At 42.7% G+C, this 22,118-nt stretch overlaps 2 protein-coding genes across 15 annotated transcripts in view; both read left to right on the top strand.

Moving 5' to 3' along the window:
• Window positions 1-9,049, top strand: part of TRERF1 (transcriptional regulating factor 1) — a 204,984-nt gene extending 195,935 nt beyond the window's left edge. For 8 of the 11 annotated variants that reach the window (XM_060307818.1, XM_030870725.2, XM_060307819.1 and 5 more), the window contains 2 exons: window positions 1,493-1,740; window positions 5,302-9,049. In XM_060307818.1, coding sequence (XP_060163801.1) covers window positions 1,493-1,740; window positions 5,302-5,626 — 573 coding nt within the window. In that variant the 3' untranslated portion in view covers window positions 5,627-9,049. The remainder of the gene's footprint in view (window positions 1-1,492; window positions 1,741-5,301) is intronic. The other 3 variants (XM_030870742.2, XM_030870739.2, XM_030870737.2) reach the window with 1 other exon arrangement.
• Window positions 9,050-13,318: 4,269 nt separating this feature from the next.
• MRPS10 (mitochondrial ribosomal protein S10) lies at window positions 13,319-22,097 on the top strand. 4 transcript variants are annotated; one of them, XM_060307709.2, is made up of 7 exons: window positions 13,319-13,431; window positions 16,140-16,204; window positions 16,296-16,365; window positions 18,313-18,449; window positions 19,425-19,533; window positions 20,657-20,746; window positions 21,213-22,097. In XM_060307709.2, exons 1-7 carry the CDS (start codon window positions 13,384-13,386, stop codon window positions 21,294-21,296), a joined length of 603 nt encoding a protein of 200 aa, XP_060163692.1. In that variant the 5' UTR covers window positions 13,319-13,383; the 3' UTR covers window positions 21,297-22,097. The 4 variants fall into 4 exon arrangements, with proteins under 4 accessions (XP_060163692.1, XP_030726605.2, XP_060163691.1 ...); XM_030870745.3 differs by having other exon boundaries at window positions 13,325-13,431; window positions 16,293-16,365; XM_060307708.2 differs by having other exon boundaries at window positions 13,351-13,431; window positions 15,551-16,204.
• Window positions 22,098-22,118: the final 21 nt, after the last annotated feature.

Genomic DNA, 22,118 nt, shown 5'->3' with positions numbered 1-22,118 from the left:
GTTTTACACATCTTTATTGGAGTAGAATTGCTTTACAATGATGTGCTAGTTTCTGCTTTATAACAAAGTGAATCAGCTATACGTATACATATATCCCCATATCTCCTCCCTCTTGCATCTCCCTCCCACCCTCCCTATCCCACCCCTCTAGGTGGTCACAAAGCACCGAGCTGATCTCCCTGTGTTATGTGGCTGCTTCCCACTAGCTATGAGATGTGACTTTAAATGACAGTGTCTTTGGTGAATTTGTTTAGAAATTGGATGCTTCCTCAATTCATAGTTTGGGTGTACAGTAAATTCTTTCCTGAGCGGGAAATCATCTTTTACTTTACCCAATCAAAAATGCTCAGCAAGGTGAATATTTTTTCGTGACTTTAAAAAACAACAGGGAAAAACCATGTTAGTTTTATTCGGTGCCTAACCATGGAGGTTTCGGTTGCTAAATCAGCGAAAGATTTTTTTTTTTCCCTGCAAGACTATAAACAGAACTCATGAACTTAACACAGAGTGACCATCTGTGTCTGGACAGTTCAGTGGGTACTCCCACTAGCTGATGCACTTAGCAATCTGGAAGTCAGAGCTCTTGGAATTCAGGGGTGTGGATTACATCCCTTTACAGCAGTGGATCTCTGCCGGGAATGATTTTGTTCCCCATGAACATTTGGCAACGTCCGGAGACATTTTTATCACATCTAGGGAGGTGCTCCTGGCATCTGGTGGGTAGAGAGGCCAGGGTTGCTGCTGAAGATCCTGTGATGCCCAGGACAGCCCCACAGCAAGGAATTATCCAGTCTCAAATGTCAGTAATACTGAGGTTGGGAAACCGTGCATTATGGCAGCCTTCAAAAGACCAGGTCGTTCCCCTTTTTTTCATCCTGCAGTACAATGTCGGGGTCGGAAACGTTGCTTCAACACTGGGCTACTGATTGGGGCTTAGAAATAACATATAGAATATATCAGAGCAGCTAGTCAGTGTCTTCCAAGCTGTGTCTCTTGGGGTTCGAGGGCTTCCTAGGGGGGAGATAGAGCTGAGCAAATAGATTCAATTTTGGGGGGCTGTCTATTTCAGCCAGAGTACCTCTGCTTTGAGCTTTTGAATAAGACCTGATTTTTTTTAAGTAAAGAAAAGAAAGGAAAGGAAAAAAGAAAGAAAAGAAAAAAGGGGTGGAAGGTAGCTTCTGGCTGTTAAAAAGTTTGAAAGCTGGTCCAAACCCTCTCATTTTACAGATGGAAAAAATAAGGTGTTCAGAGGGGAAACGGCCCCATGGCCTCCCTGTGAGATGGAGGCGGTGGATTGAGCCTAGTCTTTGGTTATAACAGTGATGGGTTTCTTACTGGTACAGCGCTTGTGGTTGTGGTGTTCGATCTCTACTTTCTGTGGCATTTGCCCAGAGTGTGCTTATGTAAAACCCCTATGCCTTGTCATTAGACACTGTTTCAAGTATCACATGTTCTACCAATGAGTAACTAATAACCCTAATTTCCTTTTCAGGACTGTAGATGTCATGTCACTCCCTTTCTTTCCCAGGTGTTCAGCTCCCGACAGGCACTGAACGGCCATGCCCGCATCCACGGTGGCACCAACCAGGTGACCAAAGCTCGGGGTGCCGTTCCCTCTGGAAAGCAGAAGCCTGGCAGTGCCCAGAGCGGGTACTGCTCAGTGAAGAGCTCACCCTCTCACAGCACCACCAGCGGCGAGACAGACCCCACCACCATCTTCCCCTGCAAGGAGTGTGGCAAGTAGGTAGAACTGGGCCAGGGACTGAATCTAAGTGTGTGATGAATAATGCCTCTGTAGGTGCTGGGCCAAGGTGGTCGGAGGTGTCTCCAGGTAGAAAAAGAACCCAGACTCTCCAGTTTTTCCTCATTTCATCCTTGGGGTCTACATGGTGCCTCATGGTGAGTGGACCTTGTCTCTGACTCAGAATATGGTCATTCTATGTCCTAAAGCCTAATAAGGATGGACATCATCAGAGAGCAAATCTCTAGTGACAAAACTTCACTCTTTTCCAGAAATGATGGATGGAACTCTGATTCCCACCTCTTCCCTTCACACCCAAACCATATTCACTAGTACTGACTGCTCTCTTTGCATCCCTGCCGAGTGATTTGAGAATGGCTCTAAAACATCTAATCAGGAACTCTGTGGCAGAGATGGCTTTCCTACCAGTACTGCTCATTCCTGCACCCAGGGCAGACATCACTAATCAATTGCTATACTTTTTGCTACCACATTAAGATAAGACTCAAATCCTTTAAATGCTAATGCTTCAAGCTGGCACAACCAATTGATCAGAGTTGACTCACGAGGTAAAGTCTATTTGTCATCTCTGCCGTTTTAAGTGTAATTTAAAACAATGAAAAGGGGAAACTGAGAGTAGGTGGTAATAACAGCATTAAATAACGTTTACTAAGCACTTAATTTTGTTACATACTTCATGTAGATGAGATCATTTAATCCCCACACAGAACCTCCATGTGGCGCAGATACTGTTTTATCCTTGTTTTTACAAATAAGGACTGAACATTAGGTAAATTTACTTGCCCCAGGTCATACCCCCAGTAAAAGCAGAACTGAGATTTGAACCCCTATGTGTTCAAGTACAGAGCCTGGGCTTCTGACCACTGTTCCAGCCTAGTGGTTTGCTTTGTTTGCTTATTTATTTATCACTGATGGTGAGATGCACACAGTTCCCTCCCACAGCATCTAGTATAGAATTCCAGTTTACTTCTCGGTGAGGCTGCCTCCAAGAAGGGTTGTCATAAGTGACTTCTTTTAGGAGCCTTGCCGAGTTTCTCTTCCTGTAACCTCCAGTGTCTCAAACGTGCAGTGTTACCTGGAGAGATGCCCACGAAGTAGCTGCTGAAACTCTACCAAGGGAACATCCCTAGTTGTATGAATGAGGCCAACTGGGACCTCTGTTTATAATATTCATCCTCATGGAATATTTCAGGTGTATTTCAGGCATCTTAATAATTCTGTTATTTATCAGTTACTCAGTATTTGCCTGGCACTGTTTTAAAGGATGTTTACGTGTATTGATTAATTTAATCTTAAGCCCGATGAGGTAGGTGCTCTTAGCCGTAGGTCAGTGGCACCTGCCAAAGTGAGTTGGAACTAGCAACTCTCTTCCTGCAGAGATGGGGAGAGAGACTTAGGCGTGGGTCCCCTCCTCTGGACTCTAATGTCCTTCAGAGCCAGGACATGATATCATCTTCATGTCAGCAAGGAATAAATGAGCCCCTGGATTGATCATCGGGCTTACTTACTTGAAATAGGGAAACCTCCTCAGTAGGACTCCCCCCTACTTGCCCTGGGGTGGGAGAGGCAGGGAAGGAGGGTCTCAACCAGTTTCTTCCCAGAGGAACCAGCATCTTTCCTCCACTCACTCCCCTCTAACAGGCGACAACTCCTTATTCCACTAGGTGGCGACAAAGGACATTTTAACAACCAGAAATAAGTATTTCAAGCTCTGGTTGTCTTTCAGTGACGTCCATAAAATGTTTTTCTTGTCTTGTTTTTATTGTTGCTTGGGACCTTTTTCTACCATAACTCCAGTTAAGATTTTTATGGCAGAAATATTTTGTATGGTTTTCCAGATGAGGAATAACATCAGGCACATGTTTGCAGAATCCTTTTTTTAGCTGCTGAAATTATGTTCATTACGTTAGACAGTTTTCAATATGTCCAGTGGTGATTCATCAACTCTGTTCTAAGACAGGGGTCTTAGAAATCAGGGGTTTTTTTCCCCTTTATGAGCTCAGGAATAAATATTTATGCCACCCTCCCTCTCTAAAAACAGGCCGTCTCACATCTGGACAAACTTGCTCTGAAAAAGGTCCAGATAGAAATATTTTAGGCTGGGTTTCCCTGGCGGCACAGTGGTTAAGAATCTGCCTGCCAATGCAGGGGACACAGGTTCGATCCCTGGTCTGGGAAGATCCCACATGCGTAGAGCAACTAAGCCCGTGCGCCACAACTACTGAGCCTGCACTCTAGAGCCCGCCAGCCACAACAAGAGAAGCCATTGCAGTGAGAAGCCTGCTCACCGCATCGAAGAGTAGCCCCTGCTCGCCACAACTAGAGAAAGCCCACGTGCAGCAACGAAGGCCCAACGCAGCCGAAACAACAACAACAACAACAAAACATAATTCTCAACTTTAAAAAAAAAGAAATACTTTAGGCTTTGCAGGTCATTCTGTCTCTGTCACAACTACTCAGATGTGCCATGTTAGTGCAAAAGCAGCCATGGACGATACATAAACAAATAAACGTGGCTGCGTTCTGGTAAAACTTTATTTACAAAAGCAGGCAGTGGGCAGGATTTGGCCCACTGACCATAGTTGGCAGACCCCTTTTCCCAGGATTTCTCAGCCTTGGCACTGATATTTTGGGTCTGATGATTCCTTATTTGGGGAAGAGGGCCTGCCCTCTGTATTGTAGGGTATTCAGCAACATCCCTGGCATCTACCCACTCGATGCCAGAAGTACCACTACCACCACCCAGCTGTGACCATCAAAAATGTCTCCAGACGTTGCCAGATATTCCCTGTGGAGGCAGAATCCCCCCTAGCTGAGAACCACTATTTCATTCTAAAGCAAGCAGGAGGGAACTATGATATATGATGGCCAAAACGAGACGGGATCTTGGGCGAAGAGGAATGGTCACTGCAGCTCAGAAGTCCAGTACAATGAAGACAGAAGAGGGGCTGTTGGATTTGGCCACACGGTCACTAGCGAACTCAAGCACTTGGACTGAAGTGGAGGAGATGACAGTCCAGTTGGAGAGTGTGGAGGCAAGAGGCACTGTACGTGTGTGCAGGCAGACCCTCTAGAATTTTGATGGGAATGACAGGGACAGGAGGCCAGAGGCAAAGGATGGGTTGTTTTATGGTGGGAACCAACAGAGCTTGGCAGCATGATTTGGGGATTCTCAGGTTGGTCGAGAGGGCTTGGTCAGTGTTGGAGAGAGAAACGGGGAAGATAAGGAGGAAAGAAACGCTTGTGCCCCTGGCCATAGATGGACAGGAAAGCTTTGAGGATTCATCCTCCGTTGTCACAGAGAGAAAGCCCAACACACCGTAAATGTGTTCCTGTCCCTATCCCCTTTGCTTGGAGAGAAGAGAGGTCACAGGTCACCAGGGGAGGAGGTCTTGGGAGCTAAGGAGATGGGAACTCTGTCAGAGCCACCCCAAACCAGACAGCAGACCATGCACCTGCTGTTGCCTATAGGATCCCTTGGATTTCCAAGAACTCAGATCTTCTAAATTTCACATGCTTCTTTTTCTTCATTTTTATAGAGTCTTCTTCAAGATCAAAAGCCGAAATGCACACATGAAAACTCACAGGCAGCAGGAGGAACAGCAGAGGCAGAAAGCCCAGAAGGCGGCTTTTGCGGCCGAAATGGCAGCCACGATTGAGAGGACTACGGGGCCGGTGGGGCCGCCGGGGCTGCTGCCCCTGGACCAGCTGAGTCTGATCAAACCCATCAAGGACGTGGACATCCTCGACGACGACGTCGTCCAGCAGTTAGGAGGCGTCATGGAAGAGGCCGAGGTCGTGGACACCGGTCTCCTCTTGGATGACCAAGATTCAGTTTTGCTTCAGGGTGACACAGAACTCTAAAGCCCTGTGTGTCGCTTGGAGACGGCGAAAACCCATGGTCTCCATCCTCATTCATCAGGAAAGCTGAACTGCCTGCTTGTTTTGTAACCATTTTAAACTACCTGTTTAAAAAGTGGTCGTTTTTTCCAGGTTTAGAAAAAAATCGGGGTTTTTTCCTTTTATTTAAAAACAATTGTTTTGTGGGAGGTTGGGGGGGAATAAATAATTAGCACAATCCTCCTTTAAGATGTGTTTCATCTGGGCTACATTCCCATGAACTCACTCCTGGTTGGGAATGAACCTGACGTTCATGTTCTTTTGCTTTCAGATGCCAACCATCCTGGTAGCCTTTTATCCCAAAGCTTGCATGAGTGAGCGAGTGAGAGAGTCTGTGTGTGTGTGTGTGTGTGTGTGTGTGTGTGTGTGTGTGTGTGTGAAGCAGGCTACTTTCTTTGTGCTGGGGTCTTGGGCCATCCTTTCCCACCAAGAGTCATTTTTATGCTGACCTCATTCCGCAGTTTGCAGTGAACTTGGCGTCTTTGCCGGGAGACCATACTAGGAAGTAGCTTTCCAGTGAGCAAAGGCCGCCCTGTGTTCCACAGCTTTCTTCTAGCACACACGTCATTTGAAGAGTTGACCAAACGTGAAAGTCATTTTTCTTCCTGCCCTGCCTGTCACTCGGCCTGTTTCTGAAAACTGAGTGCTGTGTCATTTCAGGCTTTTCCTCCCTGGCCGTGATTTACTATGAAGGTGATTCCTGGAGCAAGTGCGTCCTCTTCCCAGTTCCGTGAAGACCGGTTGACTCCAATTCATGGGTTAGCAGGATCCCTTGGATTTCCAAGAACTCAGATCTTCTAAATTTCACATGCTTCTTTTCCAGTTGGCCTGAGCCGACTAGAAATCCGTCTGGAGGAAAATAACCCCAACTATTAAGTTGCCAGGGCTGCTTTCAGGGAGGATGGTGGAAGAGCACAGATTAAAGTCCCTGGAATGCCAAGAGGCCCAAAAACTAGATCAGAAGAGCTGATTCTTTTTTGCCACACTGTTAATGGTCAGTGGAGTTCTGAAATTATGCTGTGCCACTTGGAAGTACTGTGAAACCTCATTCACTAGGATTCTGCTGTCATTCGCCTGTGCTGGACCGAAGTTTACCTTGACGCTAACTCTGAGGAAAAGGGTTGTCTAACAAATCTGATGGCAAATACAAGGGAAATAGCATTAAAGGCCAACAAAAATGGTTTCAGATACCACTTCAGCTACAGTGTTTACATTCAAACAATGAATGAATTCATTAAAGTCATTTACCAAAGCCCTTCTAGAATTCTCCAAGCTACATACCCCTGCTATGTCTCCTCCTGTCCCTGCCGGCAGGGTTGCTGTTTGTACTTGAAGGTAATAAACCTGTAATCCTTCAAAAATGGCATCAAGCTCAGGCTTTTGAGCTGAGTCAGACTCCTCCATGGCCTCCATCAGGGCAAATGAGTGCGCGCGCCTTCAGGCTGGGATGCGGCCCCGGCACAGAGCTGACGCTTCTGACGCCCCAGCTCCTGCAGGTGTGGCAGTCCTACCAGGGCACTTTGCTGGCACAGTAATAGTTTGATGTTAAAGAGGATGTCAGCGGAAGCATGAGGATAGGACTGGAGCATCTTTAAGTTGTCTCGGCAAAAGCTTCTAGCACACACTGAAGACCCCCAGCAGCCCCACGCAGGCAGTGTCCTCTGAATCTCAGGAAAGCCATGGACAGAAGATCAATACAAAGGTTCTTTTTATTGCCACCATTCGGTTTTCAGAAAAAGAGGTCTTGAAGATTTCCTTTATCTTTTTTTAGGGGGAAAAAAAAGTCTTTCATTTGCTGCCATTTCTGACAAATTATTCTATGTTCTGAGTTCAGAACTGCCTGGGGAGGGCATCAGCTTTGTGGCAGAGCTATTCCAGAACCATTCCAACTGTAATATCGGCTGATCCCATCTGTCCCAGTGACTACTTCCCTCCACTTGTGGGTGTCTGAGAGGGATTCTGGAATGGTTTTGCTATTGGGTCTATGAAAGCTTATCTAGCAAAGGAGCAAACACCCGGAAAAATGTTTATAAAGCAAATGTACTCATTCTGTTTGGAGACTTGCCCGGCTGTTCCAGTTTAAAACATTAAAATAAACTGAGTTGCCAAGGCAAAAATATAATGCACAATTTAATTTTGATTTTCCATGCAGTATAGCATTTGGATTTTTGACTTGAAATAACCAAAGAACTCCTCCTTGATGAGACAGTTCACTTTCCTGAATTAGTATTTTTCTTCACAATATCAACTTAAAGAATTGACTTCATAGTAAAATATTGCACTTATTTTTTTCCTGAAGTGATTCTGCCTGCATGTATGTGTTGTGTTTTAGCTCCTCAGCGCCCCATCTCTCCCCACCCTAAAGAAATTTTCTTCCCAATGGTTTGTCTTCAACACAGTTACTGTTTACTATCAGATAGTTTTTCATTAGTGAATTTAGACCTCTTTGAGAAAGCTTGTATATAAAAAGTTAAAAGATATATTTTATGGAAAAACCCATCTTATTTTCAAATATATTTAACTGCTGTTCTATTTTATTAGAGGAAGGTTGTAAATATTTTCTAGGAGTTCTATTGTAAAGAAAAGTATTTTTGAAAAAAATTAATGTAATAAAAAGGAAAACATTTTTAAATAGTGGTTGTGATTGCTTCCTGTTCTGGCTTCATTGTGTTCTATTCGTAGGAAATGACTTGCATGCCTTCCCATTTTAGGATGTAATTTATTCTGGTTTGCACTATTTTAAGTTGACATCATAATATCTAATGTGCTTCACTGTATTTTCCCCAGAATGCAGGTCCCTTGGTCCATATCAAAAGCACTATGTATAGCATATTCATACTTTTTTCTTTTGTAACGTGTGTATTTTTAATAAGGATTTTATGTAACATTTTGGCAAAAAGAGGACAGTATTTTCTAGTGAATTTTATAATACATTTTGCTAAAAGTGTTTCTTCCTAGGTCAGTTTTTGTTAAGGTGAACCAAAAGTCTTATTTTCCCAGGGGTTTAAAAAAAAAGTTTGAAGCTTGAAAGCAAAGTTATATTTAAACATCATATGTAACAAATAAATAAAGATGTTTTATAGACTTGTCCTCAAAAGGTTCATTCCTTAAAAACAAAAACAGCTGGGGCATTCTAGATTGGTTTTCCCCGAGCGATGAGCATTTTATTTTAATTGCCACAATACTTTTTTTCAGAAGCAAGCCAGGAGAATTTTACTTAAAAGGTTCCGGTCATTAACCTCCTCAGAAATTTATTACAGTTCTTACAGATAGGCATTCATCAAACAGAGATGTAACCAAGTAGACACTGTCATATTTATTTGTGAAAACCTGATTCAATATTGCATCAGCTGCTCTGAAAATAAAATGTTATCTTTTTGAGTTTCATTTGGCTTAAACATTCCTTCTTTCTAGCTGCTGAAATGACTTCTCAATGCTAATTTACCGTTAGTTTGTTTCTGGAGCCCGGTTTAGAGGGCTGCTGATTAGATTTTTTATATATTTATTTATTTATTTTTGGCTGCATTGGGTCTTCATTGCTGTGCGCGGGCTTTCTCTAGTTGTGGCGAGGAGGGGGCTACTCTTCGTTGCATTGCACGGGCTTCTCATTGCGGCGGCTTCTCTTGTTGCAGAGCACAGGCTCTAGGTGCACGGGCTTCAGTAGTTGTGGCACGAGGGCTTCAGTAGTTGTGGCACACGGGCTCTAGAGCTCAGGCTCAGTAGTTGTGGCACACAGGCTTAGTTGCCCTGTGGCATGTGGGATCTTCCCCGTCCAGGGCTCGAACCTGTGTCCCCTGAATTGGCAGGCAGATTCTTAACCAGTGCGCCACCAGGGAAGCCCATGCTGATCAGATTTAATGCTCATATAAATGCCCTCACCTCTACCCTAGAGGCCAAGATGAATATTTCTGCTTCTCAAGCTGTGGATGAGCCACTTGAAGGGTTGATGGCCTCTAACCCGTACTACTCACAATGCAGTTTGAGGGAGCTCAGTATTACAGGTTATCTCACAGGGAACCACCAACAAAATCCAGTCCACGCTGGATTTTTTTGTTTGTTTTTTTTTGTTTTGCGGTACGCGGGCCTCTCACTGTTGTGGCCTCTCCCGTTGCGGAGCACAGGCTCAGCGGCCATGGCTCACGGGCCCAGCTGCTCCGTGGCATGTGGGATCTTCCCGGACCGGGCACGAACCCGTGTCCCCTGCATTGGCAGGCGGACTCTCAACCACCGCGCCACCAGGGAAGCCCCACCCTGGTTTATAGGCATTGCTAATCTGGATTTCCAAATTCTACAAAGTGTGTTTAGTTTTTAATGGTCAACAGCAAAGTTCAGGAGAAATCTGAAATTCTGGATTTCATACAGAATTTGATTTAAGTAGGGCATACCTGTTCAAGACCTTGATCTTCTTTGTTCTTTTGGGGTTTTATACTTTTAATTTGGGCAGTGTTAGTCATGTGCCAAAGAAAATAGCTCTTCCTTTACAAACACTACATTTAGCCAGTGTTGGAAATTTAAATTCTGCTTCCAGGGCCTCAGGTGTCCAATCTGAAGACTTTTTTCCTACTGTCTTAGTCTCATTCATTACTCACATACCAGTCACTATTCCACGCTGTATTATACACAGGGCAGTTGAGTAGCTAAAGATGACTGTGACATCATTCCTGCCTGCCTGCCAAGGAATTTAATACTTAGAAAAAACATATAGGGGCCTGGGAACAGATCCAGTTCCATCACTGGGAAGAGCAAAGGTCATGCTTTATTATTATTACTGAACCATCTCACCATCACCCACATATTCACAGCAATTTATAACAGGTGCTCAGCAACTATTTGTTAATTATCTCTCTAATCTTCCAGGTATGCTTATCCGTGTGTGTGTGTGTGTGTGTGTGTGTGTGTGTGTGTGTGTGTAAATAAAGCCTCTTTTGACTTTACCTAAAGTCAATTCTGAATTCCACAGACTCCCAGTCTACCTTCCTCAGCTACAGCCAGCCAGCTGTGGACTGAGGCTGAGTTTTAATGTTGGTATAAACAAAACATAATTAGGAAGGCATGTTAAGAAATTGAATAATATATTCCTAAGTGAACCATAGTGATCTTTGGGTCTCAGATATCCCTGTATAAAAGAGCCAAAGGGCTGATTATTTCTTTATATGAGAGAGGATCTTTTGAAAAGAGCTGTCCTCCTCCCACACCTCCCCGCAAGGGAAGTGTTTAATGTTTCTGTTTGAGTCGTAAAGGCCAAGCAGCCATACATGCTTCCAAATTTGCATTCCAGCACACATATCCTTAACATACAACATGGATCTCTGGGCTGTTTGGGGTCATTACTTCCTTACTTCCTCTGCTTATGTAATTTTATTTTGGGCAGTCTTGCTATTTTTTTCCCCCAACCACTTTATTAAGGTATGATTGACACATAAAAAGCTATACATATTTATTGTATACAATTTGATGAGTTTGGAGATAAGTGTATAACCATGAAATCATCACAATCAAGTGAGATCTGTCTTTTAAAACAGAACAACTGGGGGCTTCCCTGGTGGCGCAGTGGTTGAGAGTCTGCCTGCCGATGCAGGGGACACGGATTCGTGCCCCGGTCCAGGAGGATCCCACATGCCGCGGAGCGGCTGGCCCCGTGAGCCATGGCCGCAGAGCCTGCGCGTCCGGAGCCTCTGCTCCGCAGCGGGAGAGGCCACAACGGTGAGAGGCCCGTGTACCGCAAAAAACAAACAAAAAACAAACAAAAAAAACAGAACAACCGGTGCAATCAAAGTATGATATAACTCAGGAATGTTTGATGCACACACTTTTATTTTTCCTGGATATAAAGCAAGGTGGACTTGCATCAACTTGATCTCCGGCTCATTTACACTAGTTCAGAGGTTTGAAGGCTTAGTTTGTAGGGAAAAGACCCATAATGGACTGGCCAAGCTTTAGAACACTGTCCAGGCTAATAAACTAAGAACGTTTACATGTCAAAAAAACCCTCCACACTGTCCATGCCCACACACCATACCAAAAGGCTCTGTCCACAGCCCCACTGTTGGCAAAACCCGAGTTTGCCCCTCACAATGACTCCCACCTTACCCCCAGCTAATTGGACCAGGGCCAGCACCTGACCCCAAGCTATTAGGCCCATAGTCCATTTGATGACACATGACATGATTTAGCCCCGGAAAATGAGGGGACCAAATCCAATTCCCACATTTGAGAGTATGAATGGAGAAACTTGGTGAGCCAAAGGCAGCATGCAGAATTCTGAGGGAGCACCAACTATTTGTAAGCAGAGAAAGCCCATCAATAAAGAGACCATGTTTGGCCTTAGGGGTGGAGAGGGCATCCAGTCCCTAAGGCTGCTTTGAGCCCACTTTTCCAATTGCAGGAGCAGTTCAGGCCATACATGTCTTTAAAAATAAAAAACAAACTCCTTTTCTTGCAGGAGCGTGGGGAAATGGGGACCCCTATGCCTCACATCCAAAAGAGACTACTAAGAGTTCTACTTAGTAGAACTGGACCTTATTACAAAGTCAGCACCAGGGGTGCTGCAGGGGTGGAAAAGTCACTGAACTAGGATTTTGAAGATGGTTATTGGTTCAGCTGTAACTAACTCACCCATATGACTTTGAATGAGTCATTTCATCTCTGAGCCTCAGTATCCTCACCTATTAAATTAGGACAAGATACACGTCTTCTTGTGAGGATCAGATTAGGTGACATAGGGAAAAGTTGTTTGCAAGCTGTTAAGGTCACCATCACTGGCAGCTGCAGAACCCTCACCCAGATAAGGCTGCTCAAGGGGGCAGAGGCAGGCTGAGGAGCCATCCCAGAGGAGAGACTGATGCTTCAAAGCAGCAACGGAGTTGGAGAGCTATAGGAAAACTCCACTGGCTAAGAGAGACCAGCCAACTCTGAATGTCACAATTGACAGAGGGAGCCTGATTCTGAAAAGGACATGGGCAGCCTGCCAAGGCTATTGCTGTTATAGCTATCACCATTCAAGTACAAACTCAGGTTGTTTCTCCAGGGCAAGATGAGGTAACAGATCCCGAGTCATGGACCACCTGGCCAGGGAATCCTAAAACAGAGACACTGTGACTTCCAAAACTACAATTCAGAAATGTCACAAGGTGATTAATCCCAGTCTCTTTGATCTTCTCCTTTAAAAAACAAACAAAAAACCCCTAACTCAAATACCAAGTTGGAGTGGATCTGAGGCTTGTCTCCTACTCCCTTGCTTGGCGCCCTGTAATAAATCCTTACTCGGATACGAACTCCCGCTGTCAGTTTGGCTTTCTGCGAGCCACAGGCACACAAGCCCTTTGCTCCGTTATAATAGGAAAAAACATCAACCATTCATCCACTACTCAGATAACCAGTGTCAATATATTACTCATATTTTTTCCAAGCATGTGTTTGTTGTGTTTGCATCCAACAAAACAGGAACCGCAAAGGACAAACACGATCTGAAAAGGAAAGCGCTGACAGAACTCGGTAGCTAGATACGAGGTGAAACTATTACAAGGCGGCGTACAGGTCAAGTTGCGACCGGAAGGAAGCCGGCTACATTCACAGTCCCACCCTCGGAGCGCGTGGAATCGCGTCTCTATGGTTGTTCCGGTGCCGGAACACAAGGGTACACTCTCTCCTTTTGCAGAACTCTATGGTCGGAGGACTCCTGTGTGACCCCGGAAGCGATCCGGGGAAGCGGAATCGGCAAGATGGCGGCGCGGACGGCGTTTGGGCCCCTTGGACAGCGTCTCTGGCAGGTATGAGGTGCGCTGGGGGGACGCGCTGGGGGGACTAGGCGGTCTTTGGGTAACTGGCCCAAGGACAGTTACCATTACGTCTGGCTGCCACCTGTCATTCTTAACATCTGGAGCTTTCCGCGATATTTATTCCGCACGGCCCGTTGTTTGCAGGAAGGTGGCGAGAAAAGGCTGATTTTATCTCGAATTCTCTCATAGGATAAAACGTAAGTTAATGAGTCAGGGCAAAGACAGGAACTAGAAAAATCGTAGACTGTCAGGGCTGGAAAGGATATTGAACAGCGAATGTTCCAGACCCTGCCTTTCACGTTTGTGAAATAAACTGAGGCTGAGAGAAGTCAAGAAGGTTGACCTCGCGAAAATTATGTGGCACGAGATTTTAGACGCTTCCCAGGGAACCAGATTGAGATACTTTACGGATACCCGGGTTTCTGAGATTTAGATGAGAATCGCTGAAGTCAGAGGAGTGGGTGAGATATCCTCTGCTCGGTTCTTTGGAGAAAAAGCAAAAATTTAAGCGGCGGTTCTTAAGTTATTTGGCCTCAGCACTCCTTTCTTTACACTCTAAAAATGGTTGAGGACTCCGAAGAGCTTTGGTTTTTGTGGGGTTTAGCTATCAATTTTTAGCTTATTAGAAAATACAACCGAGAATCTTAAAAGTGCTTGTTCACTTAAAAATAACACTAATAAACTCATTACTTGTTAACATAATTAACGTTTTTATGGGAAACAACCATATTTTCCCAAACAAATTGAGAGAGAAGTGTAGCAATATTTTACGTTTTTGCAAATCTCTTTAATGTCTGGCTTAATAGAAGACAGTTTGGCTCTCATAGCTGCTTCTGCAATCTGTTTTTATATCACACGTCCTGCAGCCTCTGGAAAACTTCACTGTACACTGGTGAGAGAATAGAGTGGGAAAGTTGCAAATTACATCTTACTGTTATTATGAAAATAAGTTTAGTCTCCTGGGCCTCTTCTGAAGGTGTCTCAGGAGCCCCTCAGAAGTCCTTAGACCACACTTTGAGAACCACCGTTATTAAATCAGGCGCTGTTAGTGGTTGAAATTTTGAACTATTTTAAGACGCACTTACCCAGAACAGGCTCCACACCCTCAAAAAAAAGAAAGCAAAAAAAGGAAGGAAAACTTACGAACTTCTTAAGGTTAGTTTGTGGGGGTAACAGTACTTTAGGCTCCAACTTTTTAAAAGCTGGGGGTTTATACTGGGAGAAGATGCCTGGGAAGTGTCATATTCCTTAGACCTGTGGGCCTTCTACACAACTGGATTGTGGGCTTAGGGGTATAAATGTGGGGAGGGAATTTCCTCTGTGATTATGTGTGGAAAATGGCACATACCTCTTACTACTTTGTATTGTGCTTGATTTCCTTTCTTCTTTTTGCTTTTCTCCCTTGATCCAAGAGAGACTGTGAAAGTTTTGATTTGCTTCCATCTTGGGTGAAGAGTAGAAGAAGGATAATTAGCTAAGAATAGTTTTTTTTTTTTTAAACATAGGTGACGCTCTGTTGTTCTAATTAAGTTTCATTTGTACTAAACTGTTATTCTCATCTTTAAAGTATTTTTCAGGATCCTGTTGAGCTTCCAGTTTCTCAGTTTACACTTTTAAATCTTGGGAAAGCTTAAGAAAAAAACGGGTGGCAAATGTGTATTACATACAGTACCGTAGGTTTCCTACAACTAGAAATTTTGTTCCACCAGGGGGAGCTGACAGTAAGGATTTGGAAACGCTGTATTGTTGCAGTATGAGGCACAGTAGTGGTATATAAGATGGGTGTAAATTCCAATGTGTATTTCAACTTACTTATAAAATTAGACGTTTATAAGCTAGTTGTCTCACCCAAGCCAAGAAATAAATATACTGGAAAAGGTGTATGAAAGCTTCAAAGAAGGGTACTTTAGAATTCTTATTCCAGCTCCATAAATTAAATTATAAAGACGCTTTTTTTTAATGCTTGAAAATATTTAAGTAAAAGAAGTATTATGTTGAAATATATTTAATCTGTAAAAAAAAATGGGAAAATGAAGCCACATGTTTTCTTCCTTGATGTCTGCATGTTTAATTCATAGCTGTTAATGTGAGAATTGTTTTTTTAAAAAAGTTCTTGTTCCTGGGCTTCCGTGGTGGTGCAGTGGTTAAGAATCTGCCTGCCAGTGCAGGGGACACGAGTTCGAGCCCTGGTCTGGGAAGATCCCACATGCCGCGGAGCAACTAAGCCCATGTGCCACAACTACTGAGCCTGCGCTGTAGAGCCCGCGAGCCACAACTACTGAGTCCGCATGCCTAGAGCCCGTGCTCCGCAACAAGAGGAGCCACCACAATGAGAAGCCCGCCACCACAACGAAGAGTAGCCCTCGCTTGCCGCAACTAGAGAAAGCCAGTGTGCAGCAACAAAGACCCAACGCAGCCAAAAATAAATAAATTAATTTAAAAAAAGAAAGTTCTTGCTCCTGAGCTTTAAAAAATATAGTATCTAGTATTTTGAGAGTCCTTTCTGATTATCAACTCTACCACTGTCCTCTTTTTTTTAAATGAAATCTAACTTGGCAATTTAGTTACCCCAATATCTTCATCTAAAATAATGAGATAGCCTGTTATTTGAAGCATCCTGCATCTTTTGGGTTTTCATGGAAACTGTGAATGGTTTGGGAATTGATTTTAATTCTAACACACATCCCCCTGTTTTTAAGGGTTCAAGGAATTTTTCTGTATGCAGTTCTAGGAGCAGTACAGCCAAAAATGGTGGCCTTCTCCTGTAAGTATATAATTGGATGTGCTAAATTGAATAAGAAAATGGGCACTTGTGCTGTTTTACTTAGGTTTCTCTTTGTTTCCGCACATAGCAGCACCGATATGAAGTGGGTACAGTTTTCAAACCTACATGTTGATGTTCCCAAGGATTTGACCAAGCCTACGGTATGCACTCCCTATTTCTTGGCATAAGAAGCTACATTAGCAATAAATTTTCCTCATTATTTCATTTGGGGCTGTTTCCCAAACACTTTATGAATAAAAGAATTTGTTCTGGAATACCGGCAGGTGCACAGTGCACCTGAGGAAAGTATTCACTGATGTCCCTGAGTGCTCATGGTCGCTTTCAGGCTATTAAGGTAAGAGCTAATCGAATAAAGTATTTACCCCAAATAACTGTGGGGGTGAGTAGTCTTTTGCTTTTAGCTCAGCATAGTGTACAGCGTTGTCATAATTAATGATGCTGAATACTTGGTATTATATTATGGAATTTGTTGGTTGTGGTGGTAGGCTTCACGTCTTTATTGAACAGTGAACAGTGCTTTATTGTGAGAGAGAGCATTATCACAAGTAGAGAAAATCCAGGAGCAGCTGTGTAACCTTGTTTCCTTTAAGTGAAAGCCATGATTTCATCAACCCAGTTTTTGTATTATTTGTAGTTTTTTTAAATCCTAAAACTACAAACTATAATTTGTAGTTTTTTAAATTCCAAATGCTTCCAGCCCCACCCCTCAAAAATAATCCCCTTTAACAGTTTGGTACGTATCCTTCTAGACCTTTGTCTGTATATAATCATCTGTGCACACCATGAGCACCAAAGTGGAATTGTGTTATACCTAATGGCCTGCTGGTTCAGCGTTTTCACTTCATAGCATATATAAACCCCAGGTCTCCAGCTCAGATGCCTGCGTAGGCCAGGCCTGTAAGGAACGGTAACAGGGTGGGCACAGTGACAGGCTGTACCCTTTATAAGCAAGACAGCTGCTACTTACTGTAGCCAGTTGTTGCCATGTGGGAAATTAGACCTAGTGATGTCAGATTGTCTGAATTTTCCAAACTAAATGAAATTCAAATATTTGTGCAGAATCTTTTGATTTTTAATATTTGTAACAGATTCAGAATTATCTTTAAAACCCTGTAGAGACCAGTGATTATACATTTTAGGGCTATATTCCCCTTCTCTTGTCCCTCAACTTAAGAGATAGGATATCAGTGTACTCTCTTCTTCCAACAACCCTATTTGGGGTAATTGAGAGTGAATATCTAGCTTCCTGGTTAGTAAGTAGATCTCCTTTCAAGGGCAAAGTAATTTAACTCTGAAACATTGGATTAGTAATATAAATTACTGGTTTGATGGATGAATGAAGTAAAGGTAATTCACCTCTTGGAAGAAAGTCAGAAATGTCAAACCCATCATTTCTAAGATCTTTAAGTATTAGGGTGGAAGAGGTAGAAGTTATTTGTACAGTCAGTGTCATGACATTTTAGTTAGAAATGAGTAATTTTTCTGTTATAGCAGGCAAAATAAACATGGACAAACCTAATAAAAAGAATATGAATAGAAATAGCTCGCCTTTGTTTAACAGTGTTTTATAACTTATAAGCACTTAAATCCATGCTCTCTTGTTTGTTCCCGACAGAAATACCATGAGCTGTAGCACAAGTATTGTCCTATTTATATGTGAGAAAACTAAAGTTCAGTGAGATTATATTACTTGCCCGTTGTTATTCAGCTTTAAGTGGCAGAGTTTAATTCTCAATCCAGGTCTTCTGACCAGGCTACTTTTATTAACAGAACCCCAAATCCTTTCCTGTTGTATGTTTGGGGTTTAATAACTATTAAGGTTGAAGGTTCCGTTGGTGATTTTGTAGGTTGCTTGAAAATCCTTTTGATTCAAACTGTATTTTAACTGATATTTAAGAGTCATTGTGGAGTCTGAATGTGGTTGTATCTAGATATTTAAGCTGTGTTAAGATGTTACTCAGCATTTTTCTCCCCACTTATTAGTAAACTCTGAAGTTGTTCAGGTGAGGGTAATACGTTAAATTTTCCAGTTGTAAATATTAGAGGAACCATGACTGAAGCTTTTCTTTTTGATTTTAAAATTGCAGATAACCGTTTCTGATGAACCAGACACGTTATATAAGCGCCTATCAGTTTTAGTAAAAGGCCATGATAAGGCTGTATTGGACAGTTATGAGTATTTTGCGGCGCTTGCTGCTAAAGAACTTGGTATCTCTGTTAAAGTGTAAGTATGATCTTTCTTAATCTGACCTGTTAGCTGCTATAACACATCAGTCAGGAAAATGCTGCCAGTCCCAGCTAGGTCTGAGCTCTTAAAATGGGATAAAAACTCATGATGGAGAGAGATTAGGTTTGTTATATTATTCTAAGCAGGATCATCCCTTCCTGTCTACCAGAATTTTTAAATACTAGAATGAGTGAACAAGGAAAATGAAGGAATCCTTTCTCTAGAAACTGCATAGACTTAGGAGGCCCAAGAAGCCCTCGTGTCTGGGATCTCCATGGGGCGGGGAGGTGGATTAGGTGAACAAGCAATTCTTTCAGGCCTCTTGGATTTGGTATCTTTGCTATTATATTCACTGTTTCAAATCTGCCTTAAGAAACACCGTTCACCCAATACTTTCATGCATGAGCAAGGCGAGCTTCGTATGGCCTTGAAGCCACTGCAGGGTCAAGTATAACCACCTCCTATGTTTTGTCACCTGCTCTCTCTGATGTTGAACGAGGCCCATATGGAGCTTTGCCAGTCTTGCCTTCTAGCAAAACTGAAGGAACTCACACATTTCCCGTAACAGACCATGGTTTTGTGCTTTTCACTGTATCTGTAATACATGGCAGACATTACAACCATGTCCAGCCCACGGTGCTGCACCTCACAGTTCATGTGTTTAGTCAGTGTGAGACCTCAAGGGTGTGAAAGCCGGAGGCATGTGTGTGTGCACTTGCATGCCAAGGCTTGTTTTTGGGTCGCTGGCAAATGTTCCTGTTGCTGTCTGCAGGTTTATTTTAGCCGGAGCTTCATGACAGCAGTTGTTAGAGATGACAGTCTTGACAAATGGAAGTCTGTAAAATGGTAGTTAACGCCTATAATTGGGCGTGAGCCTGACCTGCAATATTGTGGAATCATGCTTTGATATCAGTGACTCAGGTTCTAACATCACTTAGCTTAAGTATGTTGCTTCGCCCATTTATTTTCCAGACATGAACCTCCAAGGAAAATAGAGCGATTTACTCTTCTCAAATCAGTGCATATTTTCAAGAAGCACAGGGTTCAGTATGAAATGAGAACACTTTACAGATGTTTAGAGGTGAGTTTATTTCAGACATTCAGGCATTTTTTTGAAATGCCCCAGATTTCACACTAGCACATCATAACTTTCCTTTAACCTTGCCCAGTAGACTTCCTTTCAGTCAGCCTATGCTGGATAGTGGTAGAGAAGGTAAGTGTTTTTTTATGTTTATAGAAGCAGCATGATAGGAAAATCAAACTCAAGTAAAGCCATCCTTCAGAGTAGTTCATACTTTAACTCAGTAGTGCACATTATGTTGACTAATTTTTATACAGTAAGCTATCATTGGAATAATTTTGCTTATATTTCAAAAATTCTAGCTACGTTTTCACACAGCTGTAATAATTCTTCTCACATGCTCACTGAATTCTCCATGTCCATGATGGGCAGAATTAAGGTTTTTCATTCGTCAATTATCATTCATTTGTGCAGCCTCCCAGGTCAGCACAGTCTTGTGGTTAAGGGAAAGCATGGGCTTTGGAGTTGGACAGCCAGGTCCAAGTACTGGCATTTACTAGCTGTGTGACCTGTGCCTCAAGTCCTTCATCTTTAAGTTGGAAATAATAACAGTACCAATTTCATACAGTTAGTGTGAGGATTAAATGAGATATTTATCTAAAGCACTTAGAATATTTCATCTCATAGTAAATGATTGGTAAATGTTACTAAAACAAGTGCTTGTGCATGTTTTATATGAGAAGCTCTGTACTAGGCATTGAGAGTTACAAATATTAAGACATAGTCCTACCCTTAAATGAAAAAGAAAAATCCAAAATTGTATCCACCTTGCCATTGAGCACACAAAATCTTATACTAACTCTATTTTATAATTTAGTCTTTTGTTTCCTTTTGTTTTGAGTTGTTTTGTGAAACTCTTACACTGTTTTGATACCATGCTTGCCAGCTGGGTTCCATGGAGCCCTGGCTTTAAGGCATTTAGGAGGAAAGGGGACATTGCGGCTGTGCTCCCCTCATTCAGTTCAACCAGAGGATCTGCACTTTTTTCCTTTTAAATTGGGATTCTGTAAGATTTTACAGATGAAGAAAAGACTGTACTGCTTTTACCAGAAAAAAAAAAAAACCCTCAAAATTTCTGCTTTAACCAGCATAGCATGAATCAATTTCACGTTTGAAATTTTAGTTAGAACATCTCACTGGGAGTACAGCAGATGTCTACTTGGAATATATTCAGCGAAACTTACCTGAAGGAGTTGCCATGGAAGTTACAAAGGTATGACTTGAATTTCTGCCTCTTTGGAGGGAGATGTGTATTGTTGTGTTGATACATTGCTGCCTGATTCCAGCCCACTGGGTGGAGGGGAGGACCTGGAGGCAGAGTTGCCACAGTGGTTGGGGGTCTACATCTGCCGTGCAGGGCGCAGCTCAACAGAATGCTGCCCCCGCAGCCCATGTCCTCTTGGAGCCACCTCTGATGCCTCCCTCCCTCTTAGCAGTTGTCTAGACACGGGTTCCACGTTGATTGGTGGTCCCTGGAGATCACTGAGGAGCAAATAGATGATGTATGTGAGAGTGTTTATCTACTACCGAGTTTTCTTCTCTGTTTCAAAGCCCTACAACAAGATGAGAGGGTAAAAGAAAAAAGTCAAGAGGACCTGAGGGAACAGAATGAATAAATTCCATTTGTGGCTGAAGAGTTAAGTCCACATTATATTATAATTTTGCTTTTCTCTCTTTAGACAAAATTAGAACAGTTACCAGAACACATCAAGAAGCCAATCTGGGAAACAATACCAGAGGAGGAAGAAGAAAGCAAGTCATAAAGTCTCAAAGTGACCACTTGTGCTGGGATGTGAAGTGAGCATGTCAAGTGGAGGGAGTCTCCAGTGAAGACAGTTTCAAGTCACCCTGACTGCTCTCCTGAGGCCGCACGGCCTGATCAGTAGAAAGCAGGGATTGAAGTTTACGATACACCAGACTATTGTGCAGGAACCACTTTATCTATTCTTTTATACATGTCATTGTTTCAGTTCGGATTTTAACAAATGTGAGCAAACCGTTTGGACCACTCTGTACCAAAACGGTCAGATTCATGTTTTGTTATTCCACTGTTGTTCAAGTATTAGTTTGCACTGATTGTGATTTGTATCATTTCATTCATCTAAAAGTGTTTCAAATATTCCTCATACGCATTTCTTTCTTTTGAGGAACCTAGAGGGAAACTTTGGTTAATTTAACACTGAGCAGTTAAAGTTTTTGATATTTACCTCAGTGCAGGCTGACATATGCTAGTTTGGGGGTGGTGACCTCCAGGTTTTACCTCATGTAAAGCATTACATTCTTGAAAATTGATATACTTTATAGCAGATCAAGCACATTTGTGGCATGTGCCGAATTCTTCTGTAGCCCGAACCCTTTCAGGGCCGCCTAGAAGGGTCACTATAATGGAATTTCAGCTGTCAAGAAATTACTATATCGTTTCATTCATCCTGTAATTCATTTATTCAATAAGCTTTTCTTTTGTTGACTTTGAACCCAGCACTATAGTAAATACCAAAAATTGAATAGCAATAACAGCTTTCAAAAATTGTGCAAGGCACAAATAAATACTTTTCCCTTATTAAGTTCCATGCTGATAAGACCTC

This window comes from Globicephala melas, chromosome 11 (genome assembly GCF_963455315.2).
Source record: "Globicephala melas chromosome 11, mGloMel1.2, whole genome shotgun sequence".
Taxonomy (NCBI): domain Eukaryota; kingdom Metazoa; phylum Chordata; class Mammalia; order Artiodactyla; family Delphinidae; genus Globicephala; species Globicephala melas.
The sequence above is the reverse complement of the archived record's forward strand: the minus strand, read 5'-3'. Positions and strand labels throughout refer to the sequence as shown.

Coding starts and splice junctions, on each gene's coding strand:
- MRPS10 (XM_060307707.1), top strand. CDS start 16,077: ATGGAAACTGTGAATGGTTTGGGAATTGATTTTAATTCTAACACACAT. Junction 18,450..19,424: donor CTTGGTATCTCTGTTAAAGT/GTAAGTATGATC, acceptor TTTATTTTCCAG/ACATGAACCTCCAAGGAAAA. Junction 20,747..21,212: donor TTGCCATGGAAGTTACAAAG/GTATGACTTGAA, acceptor TTCTCTCTTTAG/ACAAAATTAGAACAGTTACC.